Below are 26,126 nucleotides of genomic sequence, written 5' to 3' on the forward strand. Positions count from 1 at the left end.
TCTCGCACCACCCAGGAACAGAAGTCTTTACCTGGACCTCCAGGTGTGCTCACGTGTCATGTAACCCTTACAACAACGCATGTTGGAACTTGTGCCCCCTTACATGATCTTGGTGGCTCAGAGACTGTTTTGGTCTCTAATCTGGGATAACTACAGTGGCATGACTCCCTGCTGAGGAAGAGTTCTGCCACCTGCAAAGCACTCCGCAGTTCTGCTATGCCTCAGGTAGTCTACCTCCAGGAGGTGCTGAGCACCCTGTGTGATGGGAACACGGTGGCTGGGTGAGGCCACGCAGGCTCGGGCTATGCTTCCAGACTGAACAGAGGGGCAGTAGCAGAGTAACTTGAGGTGCTGATCTGTCTCGCTCACAGAGAAGTGAGCTCTTTGTTGGTCTTCTGAGGACTTCCGGCCATGCTCAGGTCCTGACTGTCCCCCTGCCATTGCACTATCACATAATGGCAGTGCCCAGGGAAAACTCCATCCCAACAGCCTACAGAGAGCCAGGCTTATCATGAGAAACTGACCAGCTGACAAGGCCCACCCACCAAGTGGGACGACCTCATGAATTCCAATTAGTCCTATTTTACACTCACCTAGACCTTGCCAGGCACAGCAACCACTATCTTGTGAACTCTCGAGTGCCCAGGTGACAGGAGACTGGCATCCTGGCATTTCAGACACATTTGTGTCCTTGCCAATATTCAGGATAACCAATCCCACTAGTAGCCAGGCTGCTCCGCTTCTACACTGAGGGAGGTGAAGAGGAAGGCAACCCACCCAGGACAGGGGATGTCAGTTGCCTCCGAGTGGCCTAATCTGTCTAGGCATCAAATACCTAAAATGGTTCAGAGGCCTAGGGGAATTGCCCTAGGCTTCTCCCCTTAAGCAGGGCCTCCCTGACCCTCTAAGGAATGAGCAAAAGCATTGCTTTTGAAGCTTCTATGGTCGGGGTTGGGGAGTGTCCCTGTCTTTCCTACAGGCTCAAGCCCTGCTCACCACTCTCTTGGCACTGTGAACACCATTTCTCTAATATTCACCCCTTTCAGAGCTATGTTAGCTAATCCTTGCCTTGGCTGGAGCTCTCCAGTGGAAAGGCTGTGCCTAGCACATTGTTATTTCCTTGGACAGTTGGGCTCCGAGTCCCCCAGGGGCATCCATGAAGACAGCCACTAAGACCCGCCAAGCACACTGATGAAGTTCTCAGAGGCCAGGATAGATGACATGTGTCTTGCCCGAAGTCACAGGCTGGGCAAGGAGAGCCCATGCACCCTGTTTGGGAGCTCGGGCTCTCGGCCTTGTCACACTGTGCTGAGCCTGAGACTCCAAAGAACAACGACCCCGAGACTGAGGACCTGGGCCAGACAAAACAAAGTGTCCTGACCAATGTTCATGAAGCTTTAATTTGCTCACTTGGTTCTGAGAAGTCACACCTAATGTGACTGTAATGCCCTGTAGAACCCCGACAGAGGTCCCAAGCCCCTGGGGTGCAGCATGCAGGCTTCCCATCACCCAGCTGTTCCCCACGGCTATGCAGTGAACAGGGGCTTCTTTGTTGTGATTTTTCAGGGTCGGGTAGAAAAGGCAATTTTGACAAAAATTTCTCCATGCCCCATGAAGATGAGGTAAAAACAGACCTCTGTGATTGAAGGGGATCTGGGGATGCCTCCAGCCACTTTTACTGCTGCCATCCAGGCAAGGTTCCCCAGTGGCCTGTGGAGCACAGTTTGAAAAGCATGGTGTACAACCACAGGTGTGTATGTGTGTGTGTGTGTGGGGGGGGGGGGTGACGGGGAGCTTGTAGGGAGAGCTGTCTCGGACTCACCTTGGGTGAGTCACTCATAGGCCTTGGTTCACCCATTTGTACAGAGTCTGCTGGACAGGGTTCTCTGGCATCTGAGCCCTGCTATGGGGGGTGGGGGAGGTGGGGAGAGTGCAACTCCATAGTTATAAATGCCTAATCCTGAAGGCTCCTGGCTCCCAGCTTCTAACATTCCACTGCTGAGCATTAGAAGTCTGGGACTGCCCGTATCTGGCCTGTGCTGGCGCAGCACACTGGGGCCCAGGCTGTGGAAAGCAGAATTCATTAAGTCAATGTGATGCCCAGGGGCAGTGAGCTCCCTGGAGAGGGCATGCCCCGTTCAGGATAGAGGAGGTGGAGGTGGGGGCTGGGTGGACCTGGATCGGCAGCCACTCAGTGGGCAGAGCTGGGAGAGGGACCCAGGTCTCCTGACTCCTGCTCTATCTTTAGATCTCCATAGCAACCGTCGCCAGGGCACCGAGAGCTGAAGGCTCGGGCTATGTGGCTGCCTGCAGGAGGGAGGGGCATTTGCCTCTGTTCCTCTTCTTTTGTGGGAAAAGGACTCTGAGCTGGCCTCCTGAGCCAGGAAAGAAACTGAGCGTGAGGCTGATCATGGCAGGAAAGACTTGTCACGGATACAGAGATGATTCAGGGCAGTGCCTTGATCTGAGAACATGGTCAGGTCTTAGACTCCAGGCCTTCAGCAAGTCAGGTTCACCCCACAGGAGGCACAGAAGTTCAGGTCCTCCCAGAGCTCTGAGCTTCCCCAAGTCATTTTCTCGGCACTGATGGGCTCCGGGAGGACAAGAGACTCCTCACCCCTTGTCCTATCCAACCCCCACCAGCCTGAGCCTCAGTAGGACTCCGTTTGCTTGGCTCCCTTGGAGCCGTCTTCCCTGACTCCCTGACAACTGCTGGCCTCCCTCCATACAGCAGGACGCAGCAGACAGGAGGGAAGTTCCACGGTGATGACATTTGCCCAAGTCTCTGGGTAAGTCAGCAGCAGGGCCAGGCCTGGACTCCATGTCTTCTGACTCTGCTCTGGGCTCCTCTCTGTACCCCTGACTAAGGCCCAAGGCCAGGGCTAGAAGAGGAAGTAGGAGTCCTCAGTCAGGCCAGCAGACAGCAAACACCTAGCCATGTCCTCATTAAATGCAGGTGAGCCACAGACTAAGGTAAACGGCTTTCTCCGGCAGCAGGCCACCAGTTCAGCAACCAGCTCCTGGCCCAGGCGGCCAAAATGGGTCTTGTCACGGTAGCTCCAGGGAAGCTGTTCTGGGGAGACCTCCTGGGAAGACAGTAGAGAGCAGCGATGACTCCTGGGGGTTCCAGACATTCACCTAGCCAGCTCTTTTCTGCCACTGCAGTGCATGGGAGACACCCTTCACCAAAAGCAGCTCCTACCTCCACGGCCATAACCATGCTGAGTTCTGAGTCTCTGAGCTAAGAGATGAAGTCCTAGGCTATGGAGAGCCATGGTCCTGCCGGCCAGAGGAAGAACACAGCCCTGGGGAGGCCAAGGAGCTCCTAGTGCCCCAGGAGCTTTCAGGCCTCGTAGCCTCACTTCAAGGCATCTGGATGACTTCCGGGTCCCCTAGGGCTGTTAAGGAGCATTCTCTGGTGACCTGGCTCTTCCTACGCTCCCCCAAACACTCTCCCTATCTCGTGGAACCTCAAGGGTAGAGCCAGCAGACCTCACTGGCCCATCTCTCCTTCCCACTTCCCAGTTCTCCCCACGCCCTTGGTTCCACTGGCCCTACTGGAATTGTACACCCCAAGAAGCACCAAGTCTGGTTACTCCTCAGTGAGGCAGAGCCCTTAAACAATGGCAGGTAGGTAGGTGCCACAGCAGGAGCACTAGCAGCACCCAGGGATGGACTTCCCATCAGCAGATCCAGGAAGGGTGGGTAGACATTGGGAAAGGGAGGGGACAAGCACACATGGCAGGGGACAGCAGGAACAAAGGCTAGCACAAGAAAAGCACAGCACTGGGGCTGGTGAGAGGGCTCAGTGGGTAAGAGCACCCGACTGCTCTTCCAAAGGTCCAGAGTTCAAATCCCAGCAACCACATGGTGGCTAACGACCATCCGTAACGAGATCTGGCGCCCTCTTCTGGAGTGTCTGAAGACAGCTACAGTGTACTTACATATAATAAATAAATAAATCTTTAAAAAAAAAAAAGAAAGAAAAGCACAGCACAGTTGTACCTGCAAGCTTGCCAGTGACACCAGGACCCAGCATTGAGGAGGGAAGGCCAGGAGATGGAGCTGTCAAGGTCATGAGGCCACTGGGCTTGGGAAGTCCTGAGAACAGTAGGCGCCAGCAAAGGGCTAGGAGCAAGGCAGCGCAGGAGGACGGACAGCTGAGGAAGTGGAGGGAGCGCTGCCAGGCTCAGGCAGGGAAAGGGGCAAGCTGTGCTGAGTGCATGTGGAGGAGTAGAGCTACCATAGTCCCCCTTACTCCTGCTGTCGAGCCAGCTGGCCCATTCCCCTGCCCAACCTTCAGCATCATCAAAGCCGGGCAGGGCCGGAAGTGAACTTTCACATAACTTTCCAGCCCCAGTCCAGGCTCAGGTGCCACCTCTTTCTTGCGGCATTCCTGACCCCACTTGCCCTCCATGCCGGCCAGCATGTATGTGTATTATCCCAATGGACTAAGACAATGGTCTCTGTGCAGGACCAGCTGAGCTGGTACCCAGCTCTCTGTTGCTGTTACCTTGTTACCTCAGGTTCCCCACCTGCAAAAGACAAGACGGCAGTACAAACCTCATGAGACTGTAGTGGGGACTGAAGTGCTCTGAACTCAATCTCTCTCCTTCTCCTTCTCCCTCCCCCCCCCCACACACACACGACAGGATCTCACTATTGTATAGCTTTGGCTAGCCTAGAACTTAAAACTTACTATGTAGACCAGGCTGACCTCAAACTCATAGAGATCTGACTGCTCCGGTCTCTCAAGTGCTGGGATTAAAGGTGTGCGCCATCATGCCAACCCATTTTCTTAATTGGCTACTGATGTGGAAGGGTCTGGCCCAGTGTGGTGGTGCCATCCCTGAGCAGGGAGCCCTGGACTATACAAGGAAGTAAACTGAACAAGCCAGGAAGAAGCATTCCTTCATGGGCTCTGCTTTGCTTCCTGTTTTCAGGTTTGAGCTTCTGCCATGACTTCCATACCAGATGGACCAGACGAAGGCTTGACGCAATCCCGCTCTTTCTCAAGCTGCTTCTGGTCATGGGCTTTATTATCAATAGAAGGCAACTAAGACACAGCAGAACCAGCTGTCCCTGTAGACAGGTGAGTGCCCCTAGGGCAGGGGGGTGGCCCTGGCATCTCTCATGTGGTTGAGGACAGAGGGAAAGAGGGCCAGGCAGCAGCCAGGGCAAGGAGTTTGCTGGGTGCCTGTGCCCTGTTTCCCTTCCTGGACCAGACTTTTGTAGGGCATGTGGCCTTCCCTCGTCCCCTCTGCTTCACACCAGCCTTTTGTTTTATATCCTGCCTTGGGCACTTTCTGCTGTTGTTAATGTTCACCAAACATACCCCCGCCCCATGTGCATTTGAAAGAGCTTTCCATCAGTGGACAGATCTGTAGACTCTGAATCTACAAAGCTCTAGAGGGGACAGCAATCCAGTTTCCTGGCCCCAGCCATTTGGTTGAGGATCATAAGCTTGTCAGAGAGTTTTCAGAATTTTCTCAAAAAGGAAATTGAGGAGGGGGAATCTGCAGTGTATAAAGTTGACCCTCAAGCAAAAGGAAATAGGGAAGGAGCAGCAGGGAACCCAACAGAAGAAGTACAGGAAGCAGTGAGATTAGACCCCCTAGAAAGCAGACAATGGTAATGGAAGGCCTGGTCTGAGCTATGCCATGCTATGGTGAGAGTTGGGGCGATGGGGACACAGAGAGCAGGACATGGGGTGGCTTTGAGCTAGAGAACTTACAGCTCGTTGAGTCTGACAGTAGCTGTTCTGTAGCTGTGTGGAGGAACAGGTGGAGGTGTCAGGGACCTCACTAAGGCACTGCCCAGCCAGTCTCCATGGAGCCCCTGCTTGGGCCCCAGCCTCATGCTGGGCCCTATGGCATATGTGAGCCCACATTCTTAGCCGTGACAGTGTGAACAGGACTGCTGATGCTTTGACTCCACACAAGTGACCCAGGGGATGGGTGGGACACAGCTGAGGGCAGCAGCTACAAGCTCAGGATTGTGAAGCATACAGGCCCAGTCCTGACTTCCCCTTGGCCCAGCACCTCTGTAAGCCTGCTTCCTCCTCTGTATGATGGACTTGGGGAGGCCTACATTCCACACAGAGCAGCTGGGGTTACTAACATAGCACAGGGCATAGAGCCTACAACCAGTCCTCAGGACAGCACAAAGGGAATGCAGCTCGTTAGGGGAGAGGTCCCCAACCTGGGCTCACCTGACTGAGGACAAAGAAGGTTCGCACGTTCCAGAACCTGGCCTGTTCCTGGAAGAAGGTCTTCAGGTAGATGCCCTCGAAGGTCTTGAAGCAGCCGACCAAGGTGACAAAGGTCTCATCATCTTCGTTGTCTGTGATGCTCTGCAGGATAGGCACCATGGGGGCCAGGCCTGTGCCGGCTGCCAGCATGAGGAGCTCGCCATGCTAGAGAGCAGGATGCACAGCACAGTGGATGGCGGGCTCTCACACTACCCCACATGGGTCTTCTCTGGGTTTTGCCTAAGCTGGGTAGCAATGTGTTTCTCAAGTGTCCCACCAGTCTCTGCCATGCCTCTTCCCCTGGTGCATGAAGCCACCTGGATTGTGAACAGCCTGGAAAGCCTCCTAGAGAGCAAAGCCCAACCTGAAGGGGGATTGGCTGCCTTTTAACATTTCTCTACAAGGACTCCGCTGACAGCTGTCAAGGAACTCAACTACCTCCCAAAGCAACTTCCTCTCACACCAAAGCCTTGCCCCTCCTCTGACCCTGGGGAGCTCTACAAAGGTCTTAGGACCCCAGCCTTAGGACTCTGAGCCTCTCTCTCTCTCTCTCTCTCTTTTTTTTTTTTTTTTTCGAGACAGGGTTTCTCTGTATAGCCCTGGCTGTCCTGGAACTCACTTTGTAGATCAGGCTGGCCTCGAACTCAGAAATCCGCCTGCCTCTGCCTCCCAAGTGCTGGGATTAAAGGCGTGTGCCACCACTGCCTGGCCTCTGAGCCTCTCTTAAGTAAATGAAGTAATGAATACATCTTTCTGCCTAGCATGGCACCGTAAGGGAAGTTTCTAATAATACCATCAACCCCTCCTCAGTAAGCCCATTTCCTATTTCCTCTAGGTTCCTTAAAAAACAGGGCAGGCCTTTTCAAACTAACTCTCTCTCTCTCTCTCTCTCTCTCTCTCTCTCTCTCTCTCTCTCTCTCTCATATGTGTGTATGTAACCCTGTCTGTCCTGGTGTGTGTGTATGTATGTGTGTGTGTGTGTGTGTGTGTGTGTGTAACCCTCTCTGCCTGTCTGTCCTGGAACTCAGTCTATAGAGCAGGCTGGCCTCAAACTCAGAGATCTACCTGTCTCTGCCTCTCAAGTTCTGGGATTAAAGGTGTGCGCCACCACCACCCTGCTCTCAAAGTTAGTTTCTTAAAGGTTAATGTCTGACCCACACTGAAAAATCTTCACCTTTTCATTCCTGAGATTAGGCATCTGCATATAAGTATCAACCATGTGATCTGGGCAAACCTTTTTCCTAATCTGAACCTCAGTTTCTTCACTGGTGGAGAACAATGAGAGAATTTTCCTAAAATAGCTCCTAGCTCAGAATTGCCCTGAGGACCAGAAGAGGTAACATAAAGGCCCGGTGTGGAGTCGAGGTTTAATCCATTTCAGTTCTCCCCTTATTAAGCCTGAGATCCTGGGCTGGGTCACCTTGTTCTGCAACAGTGGTCCCTGCAGCCTCCAGGCCTTTGCTCTGTCTCACCCCTCCTTTTCTCTCATTCTTGCTCAGGTTGTGTTCTAGGATGCCTTCCCTGAGTTGGGCTGGGTGGGGGGCTCTTCCTTTCCTGTCCCCTTGTGCCAGTGCCTCCCTCATACACTGGCAAATACTACCAGTCTCCTCCCGGACAGACTTAGTGTCTGCCTATGGCATGAAGGTAGAGACAGGCATTTGTATGTTTGATTTAACATCTGTGTGTAATCAGACAACTACAGAGCAGGACTGCAAAGAGGGTGGGATCCTCAGCCTTCTCAAGGAGCAAAGCAAGCCCTGGCAAAGCTTTGGTGGCCATCTGAATGTGGGAGGCACTATCCTGGCCCTTGCTGCTGGATCTAGGTGAGAAACAAAAGGCTCTGATGTCCCAAGGATGCAGGTTACAGGCACTGGGAGGCTCCCTCATGGGACAAATGGTCAGAAGACCATCTGCTCCGAGCCAGGAAAAGAAACAACATCCACACTATGTTCTTAAAGGCAGGAACACAGAATAGGAGGACACAGTGCAGAGCTGAGCATGGATAGTTCCAGAACGCTGCTGGAGAAGGATAGCATATACACCTATATGTGTAAGATGGGGGTGAATCACTGGCAAGCTGCCAGGAGGGTTGAGTGAGCCCGCACAGGGTGCACTGCAGAGGGCTGGGTGAGACCGCACAGGGTGCACTGCAGAGGGCTGGGCAGTACGTATGGGGGTATATCTCTACTGGGACAGAGTCCAGGGCCTCACAAGTACTAGAAAAGTATTCTATACTAAGCTACACCCCATCCTCACAGGGCTGGTATGATGTTCATATAAGCATTGTGTGTGTGTGTGTGTGTGTGTGTGTGTGTGTGTACACATGCCCATGCGTGGGAGAGGGTTTTTGCAAGTGAGGCTGGTGTCCTGGGGTTCCAGGTGCATTTGGGTTTCTCCCTTTTGTCTGTCTCTGATGATTTTTTTTGTTAGTGAACATGTTTTGCATTTATAATAAGGGGAAATACAATAAAAGCTATTTTTAAATTAAACAAAAAGAACGGCAAGGCAAGCACGATTCATTCTTTTCCGCTTGTTTTGGTTTTGGCTTTGTTTTCCTAATTATAAAGGTAATAGGTGTTTATTCCAGATAATTTGGAAAGCATAATGGAGAAAATGAAAATTGCCCATAATCCCTCCCAAACCTGCTAATATCTCACATATTTCATATTTTTCCTGTGCATTTCAAGTTAGTTTCCCTACTGGGTATATATTGCTTTGTACTTAGCATTTGTCGCTTGCTCTTATAGGATGAGCATAGAGCATCATTAAAAACGTATCTTTAAAATCTAGGAGAATGTCCTATCAAGAACCTGTGACCCAGTGGGACTTAACTGGTCTCTCTGGTGGGCACTCAGCTGCCTCTAGTCTCTTGTTGTTATAAATAAAAATGACGTAACACATGCACAAGAAGCAGCACTTGGGTTTGGCTTGGTTCTGTTTTGTTTTGTTTTGTTTTTCTCTGTAATAGACTTCCAGAAATGGAATTACTGGGTCAAAGGATTCCCAAGAGCCTCGATACACACGACGGGACTTCTCCCCAGGCATTAGGCAGCTGATGAGAAACGACCAGCTCTTTCTGGGAAGGGTAGAGAAAGATGCAAGCATGCTGTGGAGACAAGGCAAGAGCCTTCCATTCTAGCAGTGAGTGTGGGCTGCACGGCGCTTCCTGAGGAGAAGGTGTAATTGGAGCAGCATCTAAGAGTCAGGGGGCATCAGGATCCTGAACTCTAAGTCCTCAAGCCTGAACTGAGGCATGGGCAGCCATCAGCAGTTTTGGAGTGTTTATTAGGGCCGGTCTATCTCCCACCTTGTCTAAGCCTCACACACTCTGGGGGTTGGACTTAAGTGTTGGAAGAACAGCACAGTGACCTGGGGAAGTTCCCCAGGACTGAAGGTGCTGGCACTGACCTTCTTTGGTTCATATGAGAAGCTTCCGAAAGGCCCTCGCCAGAAGGCTGTGTCTCCTGTTCTCCAGGACTCCACATACCGGGACATCAGCCCGGTCTGGTAGCACTTGAGGCAAACACAGGGACAGTCAGTGGACAGGCATGGAATGCTGCACAAACCTCCCTAACTCACGCTTGAAACTCCTTCTGCATGCTCAGCGCCTCCTGGGGGACTCTCACCTTGCTTCCTCTGCACCCCACATGCTGGAGCTATTGTCCACACTGGCATCTAGCCACACAAGGTAGATGATAAGGCTGAGCTGAGACTCCAATGGACCTACCAACCTTCAGAGAGGTCACACATTGAAATGCTTGAGGGGGGCATTCAGGGACTGTAGCCCAACAAAGAACTGGGCAGTGACTAAAGGCAACTAGCATGCAGTATCAGAAGGACAGTGTTCTGTCTACCAAGGGATGCTCCTTCTAAGGGGGAAGCTATTTCTCAGGAGCTAGTCTGTGGCTTGTGAGGCATATCCTGCCAGATCTCAGGAGTCTTCCAAGAGATAGAGGAGATGCACATTTTTATTGAGAACCTTCCCACTTCTGAAATGTCAGCAATAAACTTGTAATTCTGCAATTCTGAGCAGACTAAAGCCAAGTAGATTTGAACACTGGACTCAGTTTTCAGTGTCTGGCTCATTCTAAACCACTTCCTGGTGGGATGACTACTAAGTAGGTGAGCTGTCTACACTGCCTACACTGTCTACACTATCTACACTGTACCTGCACTGTTTTGAGCACCATGCTGGGGTAGCAAGGCACGCAGTTGGGCCTGAAACATCGTGAAGACATCCAGTGCCTAAACCACAAACATTTGGCATTAAATATTCCAATCAATTAATTTATGCCATCAGGCCTCCTCTGAAAGGGCCCAAAGTATAGGTGGGATGTATATACACACCTCAGACATAAACACGGTAGAGACAGCGTTACACTCCGTGAGGAGAAACCATGAGCCCATGGAGTGAAATAAGGCTGGCTTCTTGGAGGTAGAAACTTATATTTGGGCAAAGCTGGATTCCCAGGGTGGGGAGACATGCAAAGACTCTTGGAATTCGAGTCAGCATGGGGAAGGGTTCAAGAGCCCAGGTCTTCTCTTGGGAAGAACAGATGGCCATGGGGTAGACTCAGGGGATGCTGAGACACAAAAATGGAAAGGTGGCTGGGATGGTCCAAAGCTTGAAGGACAGACTAGATTTTGGTGTCAGACCTGCCTTTGAGTGTCCATGACTACTTCCAACACTGTCTGCATGAGGTCCGGGAAGTCCTGGCTCACCTGGGAGATGAGCAGGAGGGAGAGCTTTTACTGGAAACTGTGTGGGGGCACATTTTAAGCTCCAGCAATAGGGACTAGAGAAGTGGTACAGCTGTTAAGAGCACTGGTTCTTCCTCCAGAGGACCTGGGTTCAATTCTGAACACTTACATGGTGGCTCACCACTGTCCATAAACACAAGACAAAACAAAACAATCAAAACCCTAGCTATGGCTGGGCAGTGGTGGCACATGTCTTTAATCCCAGCACTTGGGAGGCAGGAGCAGGCGGATTTCTGAGTTCAAGGCTAGCCTGGTCTACATAGTGAGTTCCAGGACAGTCAGGGCTACACAGAGAAACCCTGTCTTGAAAAACAAAAACAAAAAACCCTAGCTATGGCCATGGCGGTCCTGGTTAGCACCAAAGAAAAGATTCTTCTGCCACAGAGAGCCTGGTTTGGAGCAAATGCTTAAGAAAAACTAAGACAGCTTTTGTCCTACTACCCAAGAGGCCCTTAAGCTTCAGTTTCTTCATTGGTAAAGTGGGGATAATATGGTTTTCTTGAGGTCAGGAGTTGAAATGACAACAATTACAAGCAGTGTAACCAGTGCCTAGCAGGTGCCTGAAAACAGAGCCCTCCTTAGTTTCCTCATGGGAAAGTCAACCCACAAATTCCCAGTGCCTTCCCAATTTGCAAAGACATTTCCAGCTCTTTCCAGCCAGTGGCTTAGGGATAATGAGATACTGCTCTGAAGGAGAAAATCAGCCTTGCAGCTGGGAGGGCTCCAGCTGCTCTGGAGAGCTGTCTCCAGGCTTATCCTCTCAGCAGAAGCGCCCTAGACAAGCAGCACAGGGAAGCAGGCCATTTGGAGAGGATTTGTGGAATCTCCCAGACAAACAGTAGTGTGCAGAAGGGAGCTCGTCCAGGCTTATGTGGGAAGGAATAAACATTCAGGCTCACAAGCAGGCAAGAAAGCAGGAGCCCAAGTCGGCTCCAGGCCTCAGAATCAGGGGCCTGTGTACCCATATCACTCCTTCTCCCACCTTGGGTCCTCTGGGCCTCAGCCTGCTGACCAGTGAACGAGGTAATGACACAGCCTTGTAAGGAGGCTTGGATGTCAAAGCTGTTTTGATGCTCCTTAGGCCTGCATGAGGGAAATGTTCTCACGTGCAGGCATGTCAGACCTGTGGCTTATGGCCACAAGCAGCTAAGGATAGCTATGAAAGTGGTCTGACACAAAATTGAAACTTATTTTAAAGCATTATTAGTATTTTTGTTTGGGGTTTTGTTTGCTAATTCAATTGTTCTAGAGCATGAACTTTGTAGATGACAGCATGGTGTGATGGCAAAAGGCTGGATGTGCCTAGCAGAGCTACAGCAGGTTGGCACACACAGAGGGTCACTTGCTGGAAGTCAAATGTCAGCAGGTCCATAAACAATCTCTTTAGTTTCTTCACGCTAGGCCTCTGTGACTATAACTTATTGTTCAGATCTTGGGTCTCCAGGGCATTCTGTGTCCAACCCATTTCACTCAGCCCTGTCAACTCTTCAGTGACCCAGCTGCCCCACAGGCATCCTCTTCTTCCTCCACCTGGGCTGAACATAGTTCCCAGAAGGCCTGTTTCCTGTCCCCCTTTCCGAAGTCTGGCTATCAGTGCTCTCGGTCTGGAATGCCATTTGTTCCTTACCACCATCTCTTCACACTCCTCCTTCAAGGACAACCTCCCAGAGAGGATGTCAGGGTAGTTCTGTCTGTAGGGTCTTCATGCCCAGTTTCTCTGCATCCTGCCCCCTTCTGTGCCAGGACAAAAGCCTTTCCCATTTCATGCCTCTTCTGCTGTGCTGTCCCAGCGCTCAGAACCTTCTCCCCATACTTCTCTTGTTACTCAGTCCTCAAACACTCATCTACCAGGAAGCTGGGCCTGGGTTCCTTGTTTATAGCTCCCTGTGTTGGGCTGGGTCCCTACTCTCATGACTAATATCACTGTATTGATCTGATCATTTGTCCTGGGTCCTCCGGGTCAGGCTAGACCCTTGTGACAGCACACACAGGTACAAGGACTTCCTCCTTACTTCTCAGCTCAGTACTCTCCTTCCACGAGCACATATAAGGTGATAGGTATGGGATTTCCTAAACTCTCCCACTAACATGCCCTCTGGGCACAGCAGCATCCTCCTTAGAAAAGGAGGAGGAGAGCCCCTCATAAACGATTGTTCCTTCAAGCAAGCCCATTCTCATGCCAGCCAATAGATGGGGAGCCCTCCACCCCAAGCAAGCTAGAGAGGGAGATACTAGTCCATAGCATCTTACAGAATCTTCAATAAGAATTGGCTCACCAGGCTGGAGAGATGGCTCAGAGGTTAAGAGCATTGACTGCTCTTCCAAAGGTCCTGAGTTCAATTCCCAGCAACCCCATGGTGGCTCGCAACTATCTGTAATGGGATCTGATGCCCTCTTCTGGTGTGTCTGAAGATGGCTACAATGTATTCATATACATAAAATAAATAAATCTTTTTTTAAAAAAAGAATGGACTCACCTTGATTAAAATGTCAAAGTATCCTTCTGCAGTGACAGGGCTGATGGGAGTGTAGGCTCTCTGAATCTCTAAGCCGTCTACTACACCTCTGGAAAGTACAAGTGCACAGGAAGTCAGGTAGTCAGCCATTTAACAATGATACCTCCCCTGCCAGGCTAATGGACTTGAAGGGCAGATTCCCATCATTCCCAGAATGACACTGTCCTCAGCAAGGGACAGGTAAGGAACAGCAGAGGAAGAACAGTGAGCTCCCACTGCCCATGCTAGCTACCTGTGAGACCGTGCACATTACAATCTCTCAGCAGCACCTCATGTAACGGACGGGTAGCCTGTGAGACCGTGCACATTACAATCTCTCAGCAGCACCTCATGTAACTTACGGGTAGCCATTTAGGTCCTTGTTGTGTGACTTCACAGGACACAGACCAAATAGGACATCAGAAAGTACACTGATGCTGTGAGCAGTGTGTGGGGCATTACTGTGGTTTCCCTCTCCACTACAAACAACACAGATAAAAGCAGCTGCTAACAGCTTATGGAGCATTACAGGAGACCAGCAAGCATGAGAACGAACGGAAGAGTTCTCCACGGGCCTGAGGCCAAAGCCCTGCCAACATACTGATTTGTTTTTTTACAATGTGACCAACACTGGGGTCAGGAGAGCAATCTTGAGTCCTGATGACAGCTATGAGGTATGAACACCTACTGTGTGCGTATCAGGCATATTACATATACAATTTCACTTGACATAACAACCCAGGGCTACAGAAATAGCTCAGAGCTTAAGAGCACACATAGCTCTTGCAGAGGACCTTAGATTGGTTCTCAGCACCCATACTGGGTGGCTCACAACTGCTTGTAATTCTAGTTTCAGGGAATCTGACACCTTTTGACCTCCAAAAACAGTGCACACACAGTGCACATACATACCCTCAACACACATGCATACACACAGTGCACATACATACCCTCAACACACATGTATACACATACAAATAAAAAGTAAAACAAAACAAAACAAAACAAAAACCATCTTGTTGTAAATGCAGACTGCAGTGTGTAGACAAGGAAAGCCCTTGCATAGCCGGCATCTGGCCCATGGCTCCAAATCCAAGTTTATTTCTGCTCCCAAAGTATCTCAGACAGTTTCTCATGGTGGGACACCCTGTAGTCCCAGCACTTGGGAGGCTGAGGCAGAAAAACACGAGTTTGAAGCTGGCCTGAAGTAAATAATGACCGTGTAAAAACAAACAAACCACGATAAAAGACAAACTCAAAACCCCACACCCAAACAATAACAACAAAAATCCTGACAGCTTCCCAGGCACACTGAGAACTCTTCTCTCTGGCTTTATTGTGAGTACAACGGTCTGCTCTGGTGTCTACGAAGACTGAAAGGCCCTGTCCACATGCATCGCATGCAGGGGCACTAGACAGAATGTAGGAAATGCTTATGAAGTCCAAGCAGAAACCAAGAGTGGAGCAAACGTGACTCAGAAGCAGAGAGCATGACACCGCTTACTGAAGCAGGTAAAGCCTGCTGTGTCTCAGAGGGCGTGAGCACGCTCATCTGTGAACTCAGAAGTCCGCTGGAGTCAGGTACCGAAGCAATGAGGAGCACCAGAATCTGTCTTACTGAGTGACATGGTCACGTGTATCAGGAATGTCACTGGGTGGTAGAGAGGATGGTGGGGAGTCAGCCTACAGGCGGGGCGTCCTGGTCACTCCAATTTATGGGTGGAGAGCTGCAGAGCATTATAACCTGCATGTGGCTGCTCCTGACAGCTGGAATGGCGAACTTCAAGGATTGCCAGCCAGGCCACAGGCCAGAGCACCTGAAAGTAAGCGGTCAGCCTGACCAGCAGTAAGCTCTTTCCAGTCCCCTCCTGCCTCGTCTTCAGGCCACGCCTTGTGGGTTTTGTGTTTTGTTGGTTGGTTTCTTCTTGCCAACCCCATAAGCTCCAGGTTTCTTAGGGTTCAGCCCTATGCCCATTTTCCTTCCCACATATGACTATGCTCCTGAATGCTGTCTGGGTGTGTGGTATCGTTCAGATCCATGTCTGCAGTACTTATCTCTCTGGAGAGTCTCACATATACACCCCTGCCTGCCTGAAAGATGCTCTCCCAGGACAGGTGGGGATGCTCATGCTGGGGACGCACGGGTCAGAAGGAAGCGCAGAGGAAAGGACACTAGTGTACTTCAGCAGCCAGGCTGTCTAGGCTGCAATCTGGATCCCGTGTCTTGGTGGCTGTGTGAGACTGGGAAACTTTTCTGTTTGCTTGCATGTTTCCTTTTATTATATCATTTCTGTTTTTGAGATAAGATATAGAGCCCAGAAGAGCCTCAAACTTGAGATATAGCCAAGGCTGACCCTAAACTTCTTTGTTTTTTGTTTTTAAAAAGATTTATTTATTTTATGTGAGTACACTGTCGTTGTCTTCAGACACACCAGAAGAGGGCATCAGATCCCATTACAGATGGTCGTAAACCACCATGTGGTTGCTGGAGTTGAACTCAGGACCTCTGGAAGAGCAGTCAGTGTGCTTAACCGCTGAGCCATCTCTGCAGCCTGACCCTAAACTTCTAATTCTCTTGCCTCTACCTTTTATATGTTCAGGTTCTTTACTCTTAGTGTCCTTTCTATCATCAGATGCTAATTACAATGGCTCCAGAGACAGACTGCTTGCTTTCAAATCCTGATCCAATATTTCCTGTATTAGCAAGTTCCTGAAACTCTCTAACTTTAGCGTCCTCTGGGGATTTTGTGAAGGTTAAATGAGTTCATGAATGTGAATAGACAGAACTATGCCTTGGCTAGTAAGTGCTGTCAAAGTGCTGGTGTCATTATATATCACAAAAAACATTACTGAGCTCCACACCAAGGGCCCTGAATCTTATGCTGCTGTGTCCACCTGAAGCAGGCAAACAAGGGCTTAAGAAAGGCCAAGTAAGCCCCCAGCTACTCAGCTGGTCAATGGCAAAGCAGGGCGGCAGACACAGGTCCTCCCACTACCTGCATGTACCTTAGGATGAGGTGCTGTCCAGGATGCAGGCCAAGCCGACTGTTCCCGGGTAGTGTAAACCGGACAAGATAGGTGTCCTTGGTGACCTTCTCCATGGTGCTGATGTGGAAGGCCAGGAAAGTCTCTGGACTCAGCTTGGCAGAACAGCCCTATAACAGGAAAAGATTTGACCTCAAGAGGTCAGACCCAAGGAACACACTCCTTGCTCCTTTCCCTGATTCGATGAGAGTCATCTCCTGATATGACAGAGAGTTGGCCCTGGCTTCCTCTTTTTTTTTTTTTTTTTTTTTTTTTTTTGGTTTTTCGAGACAGGGTTTCTCTGTAAAGCCCCGGCTATCCTAGAACTCACTTTGTAGACCAGGCTGGCCTTGAACTCAGAAATCCGCCTGCCTCTGCCTCCCAAGTGCTGGGATTAAAGGCATGCGCCACCACATCCGGCCCTGGCTTCCTCTTGATCTACAGCATACATAGTACATGGAGTTTATCTTCTTGTAAGCTTTCTGTAGCTCCCCACAACTGCAGGACCAAGCCCAGGCTCCTTAGCCTACATTCGAGGGTGCAGCAGACAACTACAAGCTTCATTTTATTTGCCACAGACCAGACCTTAGACTTTCATTCCCCCTCCCAAAGCCACCTGTCACTGCACACCTACCTCAACGTCTTTATTGTTCATAGTGTATTCCCTGTACAAAACACCTGCTCATCCTTCAGATCTAGTCAGTTCCAGATCTAGAGAGTTGAAAAACGGAGGGAGCCTTAGAGACGATCCAGTCTAACATCCTTGTATCACATATGGGGAGGCTGAGGCCTGAAAAGTCTCAGGTTTTGGATTTCAGGAGGAATGCTGGGGTAGACTGTCCTTCTGAGAACAGAGTTATTAACAGCAGAGACAGATATTATGGCGGGAGTTCCAAAGAAGGCTCAAGCTCATGAAGCTAAGTGGGGGTTCCTCTTACAGGCTTCAGAGAGAAAAGGGAGGTCCCGGGTCTTATAGCTGATGAGTAGGCCATGATACACAGTGGCAGTTGAGTTGTCTGATTCCCAGGAGGCAGGAGAAGGGAGAAAGGTCTATCCCTTCAGTTAACCTGCGTCCATAATATGTAGCCCTGATTAGGATACTCAATAAACTCCCTTTGGGGATGTGAGAATTACAGTCACAGACAGTCACAGTATGGAGCCTGCCTGACATCTGACAGACATCACAGAAGCTGTGAGGGTAGACAGAGAAAGGCTGCAGCAGGTGAGCATGGCCTGAGAAGTCCCTAGTCCAGATCTAACAGTCAACCATGAGCAGGGACTCAAATTCATGCTCATTGCCCCTAACATCCCAAGCCCTCCCTGTGTCTTCTGTGGGAAGCCTTCTCTGAATACCACGGCTACCACCCAGCTTTCCTGCTTGCCTGTTGTCCCCTCACCAACTGCCTCTGAGACAGGGTCTCATGTAGCTCAGACTGACCTCACTCCTAGTTGGCCAAGGTTGGCTTTGAATCTTTGATTCTCCAGCTTCTAGCTTCTAAGTGCTGGGATTAAAAGAATATGCCACCACACCCAGTTTTGTATATGCATTTCCAAAGTGTAAATTACTAGGGAAATTAGTAAATTATTATTACTTCATTACAATTTAAAAGATAAAATTATTAGATTGAAATATGCTGTTTTGGCCAGGTGGCGGTGGCGGTGGTGCACACCTTTAACCCCAGCACTCAGAAGGCAGAGGCCAGCCTACAGAGGGGAGTTCCAAAATAGCCGGGGCTATACAGAGAAATCCTATTTTGAAAATCCAAAGAGAAAAAAAAAAGAGCTGTTTTGTAAGACTTACCAAATTTTGTAATACCGCGTAATTTTCTGTTACCACGGGTGATTACAGAGCCACTACATACTGAACAGAACTACTGTGAAATGAACGAAGGCGTAGAAAGGGAAGAGAAAGCCATTAGGCTCCAGAGTAACAGCAACACGCCCTATTTACCTGTCTGTATCGTACCAAGTTAGTGTGGTCTTTTGAGGGCAAGGACTATGCCTTGCTCACTCACAAATCCTCAGTGGCTTATAGGGCCTGGGGTATAATAGGTAGTCAATGGATATCTGTTGAGTGAAATAATCATTAGGTTTGGCGTTAAACATTACAAATAACTTGGTCCATTTTATAGATGGCAAAATAAAGGCACAAGGTTAAGGGACTTAGACTATATCCACATAGCTAATAGGCTGATTTCAGGTCCTTGGATAAGGACTTTGTTCTCTCCACTGACTAGTCAAGGAAGGCTTCCCATAGCAGGGGCACTGGGCAGGGTGGGGCAGGGCCAGATAGATATGGCCACTCTGGACTCCTCACCTGGCTCTCAGGTGGTTGCTTCCCACTCAGCAGGCTCCTGTCATTTCTGGCTCGGGCTGTTTCCCATCTTTCGAGGTCTCGGTAATAGAGGTCAAACACACAGGGTGAGCAGCCACTGCCGCAGCACTGGGAGGGCAAGGGCTCCACAGGCTTCAACCGCAGCCAAGCCTCAGCATCCTCCTCCTCCGACTCAGCCATTGTCAGTGGGGCTTGGGCAATACGGGGTGGGAGGGCACAAGTGAATAAGCCAGGCCCTTCTTTGCTGTCCACCTGGGAGAAAGAAGACGTGGGGGTTATACTCTGTTCTCTCTCTCACACTCTCCCCAAGGCCCACCAGGCTATAGGGACAGGGATGGCTTAACCAGAGGATCTGCTGTCATTTGGGGCATGCTTACTACTTATAACTATTGGGGTTTTGTGTGTGTATAAATCTAAGCAGAGGCGGGGAATTTGGATTCAGAAGACCGTTCCTACTGTGCAGGAAGCTCTTTGACTTCGGTGTGTTTCTGAGGCTGGGCCACCAGTGAGAATGAAGTTGGTGTCTCACTCTTTCTGTATTCTGCCAAACACCTGGCATACGGGAAGCTCCCACTGCCTGGTGAGTGTTCGTTCCCTCTATAGTCTGGGAGCTGGGTACAGGATTTGGTGTTGTAAGACAGAAGGCACAGGACACGTTCCCTGTCCTTAAGACCTAGCACGGTGTTACATTCATCCAGTCACTCCATCTGTACTGTGCATCAGATACCTGAGTGAATGGTGCCTCTCTTTATGGCAATTACTCTTAGCGTTTGGGAAGGTGGTATACTAAAGTAAGACAAATGAAAATGCTTTAACTGTAAACTGCTGTGTAGTCTGAGCGTTAGTCATATTGTCCTCTGCCTCTTTTGCATTCATGGGGTTTAAACAGTCTTATTGTCTCAGTCGTTTTGGAAACTGGTAGACAAGGGGGCCACTTCATGCACAATTTTAAAGACGAAGTTCCTTCCCATCTGGGAGGCACGATCCCTGTTGCAGCCTCGCTCTGGATGCTTATCCCTACTCTTCAGGTCTTGGCTGAAAGGTCATCTCCTCTCAGAGACCTTCTCCAGTGTTCCCCTTGTCATTACCAAGCACCTTATTTGTTCTACTATGTATTCATTTGTTAACCTAAAGTGTGCGTCACGCAACTGCTCTAGAAGCCAGGGAGAGTTCACGGGCCAGTCACTAAACAATGCAACTCTGACAGTGGTCAAACAAGAGAAAAGACCTAAGGGCAGGGACAGGAAGCATGTGTGTGTTGCCACCGTTCATGTCGTGCACTCATGAACTCACTCGGTGGTCCCTCAACCTATGCCCACCCGATGCTTACTTAGCACAGCCCTCACCCTGACCCCCGCAGCGAGCCTGCCAGAAGCCAGTGCGCAGAGAATCCAGGCACTGGCCCCGCCTCGGGGAATCGGAAATCTTCGCAGCAGCAGAGCAAAAGTAACTCGCGTTCGGCGCCGGGCGAGCCGCAGTGCCAGCAGTCGGCCGCCAAGTTGGCGTAGAAAGAGGTTCCCGGGCCACTCGCAGGCTCTGGGAAGCCGCAGCCAAGAAAGTGTGGGCAATGCTGAGAAGGGCGGAAAGGAATGCAGTTCCAGAACTCACAAGACGTCGGACCCGCTAAGACATTTTAACTCCTAATTTTACAGCGAGGAGACCAGGCCCTCTCACGTTCTAAATGCCTAAGGGTCAAAGACGTGCAAAGTACAGATCTGAGGTCCCTACGCTCCTTCGCGCCAGCCGCGAGCACCATCACCGCGCTCACCCACCTACCAGCAAGTTTCTTCACTTGTGGCACTTCAGAAACCCCAAGCAAAGAGCACCTTCCAGGTTCCACCAATAAGGATGGGAACTGCCCGGGGGGCGGGGACAAAGCAAGCATATTCTAATTGTGATTGGGTGAAGTGTCTGTCATTCGCAAAGCTCGTTATTATGCTCCGCCCCTTTGGCTCCCAGCAGTCCCTGCACGGGCAAAGATGGCGGCGTCCAGGTAGAGGTTTTGTAGAGACTGAGTCGGTATGGCCTTGGCGTCCGGGCCCGCTCTGCGGGTACTCGCTGGCTCTGGGAGGCTCGGCCTCGGGGGCTACGGGACCCCGAAACGCGGGGCGTATGAGTGGGGCGTGCGCTCCACGCGGAAGCCCGAGCCTCGCCCCCTGGACAGGGTGTACGAGATCCCCGGTCTGGAGCCCATTACCTACGAGGGCAAGAAGCACTTCGTCCCGTGGCTGGCGAGGCCGATCTTCCCGCCGTGGGAGCGCGGCTGGAATGACCCACGCTTCCACCGTGCGGCCCCCATCCACGAGCAGCCTCTGTACAAGGAAGAACCCTGCTACATCTTCCACCAGCGTTGCCGACTCCTGGAGGGTGAGGTCTCAGGACAAACGCGAGGAGACCCTGTTCCCGGCTCAGCAGTGACCCAGAACCTGGGGAAGTTTCTTCCTCTGGAAGTAGAATAGAGTAACACCCGGCTTCCAAGAGTTGTCAGCTCAAGGTGTTTGTGAAAGGGAGCAATGGAGAATGTGTGCAGAGAGGAGGGGATTTGTCTCCATGCGTGGAGAGGTGATAATGAAGCAGGTCTACAACGCTCCTTTCCTGGGAGTGTCTTTTGTTAAAATAGGTCTGGGATATGTTTTCAAAGAAGGGATTTGCACCCAAAAGTCTACCCACTTAATAACAGGTCAGGTTGTCTTGAGCCTTTTCCTGAATTAGAGGCCAGCCTAATCTACAGAGTGAATGAGTTCGAAGACAGCCAGGGCTACACAGAGAAACCCTGTGGGGAGGCGGGGAAGATACATCAATGTCTCAAAATCATTCTGTTTCTTGAGAGGAGTGTCAGGACCTGTTTTCCAGAGTGGAACCCTCTCAGAGGATCAGGATGAGGATAGGGAAGATCCTAAAACCAAAAACAACTGAAGTCTGTAGGAGCAGAGGTCCCAAAAGATAACTAGGAAATACAAAGACCTAACAAGGTTTGGAGCCAAATTAAGAGAATCAGTCATAAGTTTGGAAAAGTCGATAGCCATAGGCCAGCCTCCTAAAAGGCCCACTTCTGTGCCTGCAAGCTGATATTTCTAGCCATTAACCATTTTCAGTGAACTCAGGATGTGCTGTGAAGGATCTCACAGACCCGACCCCTTTGAGTTACCCTGACAACGAATGCCTAGTGGATGGATGTGTTTCAGAAGTTAGGATTGCACCCGGAGGTGGTGGTGCACGCCTTTAATACCAGCCCTCAGGAGGCAGAAGCAGGAAGATCTCTGAGTTCAAGCCAGCTTGGTCTACTGAATGAGTTCCAGGATAGCCAGGGTTATACAGAGAAACCCTGTCTTAGAAAAAAAGATCAGAAGTTAAGATTGCATTCATTGAACCAGTCTGAAAATGTATTTTCTATCCTACACTTTCTCAATGTATAAGAGAGGTCTTATAAAATCACAATAAACCCTTGTGAGATACGGCCCTGAGAAGCAGATTGGGGTTATAGAGAGATTGTGGACTTTATGGTAGACAGTCTCAGGTTCTCCTCTTACCTGTATTACCTTAAAGATAGGCAACTTGAAGCAAACTCAGTCTGTCATGTCAGAATCCCATCTAACTTATAGGTAAGTTCATGGCACAGGAGGTGACATTCAGTAAATGGCAGCTCTAAATACTTTATATTTTGTTAGGTGCTAGAGAGCCATAAAACATGGCTTGAGATTGCTAGCAGAAAACATCACAGAGCTGGGATTTTATTTGAAGGGCTGGTATCCACTGAACTAGTCTCACAGCTTTGATTTCTCTGTGGGGAGTCAGCAGGGAACTCAGCTGTCTTGAGCGTGGTTTGAACTCCTTCTGTTTTTAAGCACTCATTCCTGTAGTCTGCTCTTACCACCTGGAAGTTTCGGTTGTCAGATATCTCAAGAACAAAACCAGCGTCTCTTGAGGCAGCCTCTTCTCTGGTGCTCCCTGACGGGCATGAACATCTCTTCCTGAGCCCTCCCCTCTCCCCTCTCTCTCTCAGATCTCTCTCTTCTTTTGGTTGTCCCACAGGTATGAAGCAGGCTCTCTGGCTTACTAAGACCAAGTTAATCGAAGGCCTCCCCAAGAAAGTGCTTAGTCTTGTTGATGATCCAGCTAATCACATAGAGAACCAAGAACAGCGTGTTTTGGATATCATCTCCCATGCCCGGCTTTGGCACTCCACTGAGGACATCCCCAAGAGAGAGACTTACTGGTAAGTTTCCTCCAGATGAGATAACTGAGGAGTGTTGGGAGTTTTATGTTGCTTTAAGTCTCCAAATATCTCTTCTTTCCTCCAAGCCCACTCATTGTGGACAGCCTCATACAGCTGTGTAAGTCCCAGATCCTCAAGCACCCTTCTCTAGCCAGGCGGACCTCTGCCCAAAACTGCACCTTAGCCACCACCTGGAATCGCGGTAGGTCATCCTATATACCAGAAGGCCTTGCTGGGCTTTTTGTTGTTGTTGCTTTTTCATTTGTGTGTCTTAATCTCTCTTACTGTCGGGCCCCCCCACCAGATCCCATCCCTCTCATCCTGCCACACACTCTTTGGGTTCAGAAATGCCCTTCCTTCAGAAACGCCCTTCACTGCATAGCACAGGCCGGCCTCAGGCTTGTGATCCTCCAGTCTGCACCACCAGGCCCAACTTTCTCGTTTCTGTTTTTACCTGCTTCTAAGACTTCATTCCACCAGTGATGGCTGACTGTGTCTGTTGAGTCCCCAGAGCATGCTTAGGAGTGTGTAAATGCCACAGCCAGGGACATGGTGGAGCACACTGGTCTCTCCCTCACCAAGTCTATAGCTTTGCTTCCCTTTCCTACTCCTGCACCCTCCAGGGCCACCTGTGAGCAGAGCAAATCACCCAACACTGTCACTTGTCATGGAACACCAGGCCCTCTGTGCTGTGGCCTCCGCCTAGCCCTAGCTGTGTCACCTGTTCTGCCAGCCCCCTCCCCAGATCACTAAGTTTGTCCCATAGAGCTTTTTGGTATCTAGCTTTCCTATCTGCACATGCTGTGTGCTTGGCAGTGCCTGCTGGTGTTTCAGACAGAGGTGTCAGTCCAGGAGTCTGGCTGATAGAATTAGGGAGCAGGGGACCCCGCAGTGGAATATGTGGGACTTGGGATATCAGTTTGATCGGTTTTCTCATCTCCCCCTCTGCATATGGACTTCTGGCAAGCAGTCAGCCTGGCAGAGGTAATGGCACCGCTAAGGAAATTAGTGCACCTCATTAATGGAGAGTACTTGTTGGCCCATTGTCAAGTATTACCTCTAATTAAACTGCCCCATTTTGCGCTGTCACTGGAGGAGAGATGTGGAGGGAATTGAATTAGAAACCACACTACAGTGATCTGTGGGGAAAATCTAAAACCCAAGGTTAGGAGAGGTCCAGGCATTTGTGTAAGGAAACAGGAAATGCCTTAGGAAACTAATCTTGAGGTGCAATTACTGCAGAATTTATCTGTCTGCAGATGTAACACTCATTTTTTTTACATATCTTGGGAGACTGCATGCTAATTAAATGACATGCCATCGACCAAACCAATTTCTAATCTTACAACAGCCCTAATCTATCCCCTTCACACTGAGCTTTGACTCTTTCTGAAACCCAGGCACCTGCAGAGGGCAGTGCCACTCAGAGCCACTCGGGGTGCTGACAACAGTCTCTCCAAACACATTTCGTCTGGTAGTGGCATGTGGCTTCCCCATGGGAACAGTATAGGTGACATTTCCACATATTCATATATCCACAATTCAGTGATTAGTTAGCTGTGTGTGTTTCCTCTGACCACCTGCAGAATACATGTTAATCCAACTTCCCCCAGGCTCTGTGATCTGCCTGGCTTTTCTCACTCCGTTGTTAAGAAGAATTTGGATCTTTGCCTGGGTTTGAAGAATCTCCTCTGCTCCTGCTCACGGCATGTCTCTTTCTCTGCCTCTTGCTCTCCTGTGGCATGTTCGGCTCACCCTGGTTTGTGCCTCCATGCTCTTGCATGCTAGTCTTCATTTTCAGTGCCTGGCAGGCTCCTGCCCTCAGCTTTCTCACCAGAAACAGTGAGGCGTTTGGCAGTGTCTGAAGCCAGCTTTGATCATGGACCCAGATGGCATGAGTGAGGATGGAGGTGAACTTTCTAGTGGCCAGAGGCCAGGCTGCTGCTGAACACGTACATGCACAGTCCAGCCCGGTGATGGAGAGTGAGCTGATCCCAGGAGGAGAGGCCTACCTGCTTCTTCAGATACCCTTGGCGGTTGTTTTGTAGCACTGTCACTGTGCAGCCTGACTGGCCTTGAACTCGCTGAGATCTGCTTGCCTCTGCCTCCTCGGTGCTTCAACTGCCCAGGTTTAAGGAGTTGCTTCCTTCAGGAGGCGCTCTGGGCTTCGCAGAGGGCTGTGTCTGAATATGGCTTGTGCTTCCCATAGCAACACTTGCTGCCTAAAGGGCTCCTCGAGAGCAAAGGGTAATTCTGGCTTATTTTTGGGTCCTTGGCTTGGAGTTGATGGGAGATGAAGGATGCCCAGGAGTCAGGAGCCTTGAGATTTATCAGAAGAGCACCCCAAGAAAAGAATATGATCGTTCCTCATCTCTTGGGGGCTCAGAATTATGGTCCCAATGCCATGTGTGTGTTCTGTGACCAGAACAGACTGGACTCAAGGTTTGTGGGTAGTGAAGGCTTCTTACTCTGAGAGCTGTAAAAAGACCCAGTTAGACTAATCTTTCTTTCCCTATTTTAGAGTCTCTTCTCCTTCAGGTCCGAGGCACTAGTAGTACCATACTGAGTGCCAAGGATCCCCTGCCCGTCATTGCCTCCAGGGAGGAGGTTGAAGCTACCAGAAGTCATGTTCTTGAAACCTTCTATCCCATATCTCCTACCATCGATCTTCAAGAATGCCATGTTTATGAAGTGAGAGATGACACAGGTATGGAGCACAGCTTTGGATTTTAGGCAGCATGGAGAAAGGGATATGGTATTATTCCTTCTTTTTTTTTTTTTTTTTTTAAGAGAAAAATAAACTAACAGCCCTGGGGGTTGATACTACAAATGCATTACCTTCTAGAATCTGTGTGGCAGCCTGTGCTTCCTCTTTTTTTTTTTTTTAATTTTTTTTAAAAGAAGGCTTGGCATCTTGGTGAGCTTCTTTCTCTCTCTGTCTCTCTCCCTTCCTTCCTTCCTTCCCTCCTTCCTTCCTCCTTCCTTCCTTCCTTCCTTCCTTCCTTCCTTCCTTCCCTCCCTCCCTCCTTCCCTCCTTCCTTCCTT

At 50.1% G+C, this 26,126-nt stretch overlaps 2 protein-coding genes across 5 annotated transcripts in view; one reads left to right on the forward strand and one right to left on the reverse strand.

Moving 5' to 3' along the window:
- Positions 1 to 1,345: 1,345 nt before the first annotated feature.
- Cyb5rl (cytochrome b5 reductase like) lies at positions 1,346 to 20,701 on the reverse strand. 4 transcript variants are annotated; one of them, XM_085839119.1, is made up of 8 exons: positions 20,642 to 20,701; positions 18,848 to 19,117; positions 16,513 to 16,661; positions 13,489 to 13,576; positions 9,659 to 9,763; positions 6,212 to 6,415; positions 5,735 to 5,767; positions 1,346 to 3,086 (listed from the first exon to the last, which is right to left on the reverse strand). In XM_085839119.1, the coding sequence occupies exons 2-8, from the start codon at positions 19,043 to 19,045 to the stop codon at positions 2,883 to 2,885; spliced, it is 981 nt and encodes a 326-aa protein (XP_085695245.1). In that variant the 5' UTR covers positions 19,046 to 19,117; positions 20,642 to 20,701; the 3' UTR covers positions 1,346 to 2,882. The 4 variants fall into 4 exon arrangements, with proteins under 4 accessions (XP_085695245.1, XP_085695246.1, XP_021016047.1 ...); XM_085839120.1 differs by lacking the exon at positions 9,659 to 9,763; XM_021160388.2 differs by lacking the exon at positions 5,735 to 5,767.
- Positions 20,702 to 20,827: 126 nt separating this feature from the next.
- Mrpl37 (mitochondrial ribosomal protein L37) overlaps positions 20,828 to 26,126 on the forward strand; it is a 12,294-nt gene continuing 6,995 nt past the window's right edge. Inside the window, exons 1-4 of the mRNA XM_021161127.2 lie at positions 20,828 to 21,232; positions 22,898 to 23,081; positions 23,168 to 23,283; positions 25,603 to 25,788. Coding sequence (XP_021016786.1) covers positions 20,887 to 21,232; positions 22,898 to 23,081; positions 23,168 to 23,283; positions 25,603 to 25,788 — 832 coding nt within the window. The 5' untranslated portion in view covers positions 20,828 to 20,886. The remainder of the gene's footprint in view (positions 21,233 to 22,897; positions 23,082 to 23,167; positions 23,284 to 25,602; positions 25,789 to 26,126) is intronic.

This window comes from Mus caroli, unplaced genomic scaffold (assembly GCF_978045245.1).
Source record: "Mus caroli unplaced genomic scaffold, Mus_caroli_1 scaffold_6, whole genome shotgun sequence".
Classification (NCBI taxonomy): domain Eukaryota; kingdom Metazoa; phylum Chordata; class Mammalia; order Rodentia; family Muridae; genus Mus; species Mus caroli.

Excerpts from the sequence above, each read along its gene's own strand:
- Cyb5rl (XM_085839119.1), bottom strand. The coding sequence starts at position 19,045 with ATGGCTGAGTCGGAGGAGGAGGATGCTGAGGCTTGGCTGCGGTTGAAG. Across the intron at positions 16,662-18,847 it reads AGCAACCACCTGAGAGCCAG|GGCTGTTCTGCCAAGCTGAG; the intron begins GTGAGGAGTCCA and ends TTCCTGTTATAG. Across the intron at positions 3,087-5,734 it reads ACTGTCAGACTCAACGAGCT|GAGGTCTCCCCAGAACAGCT; the intron begins GTAAGTTCTCTA and ends CTGTCTTCCCAG.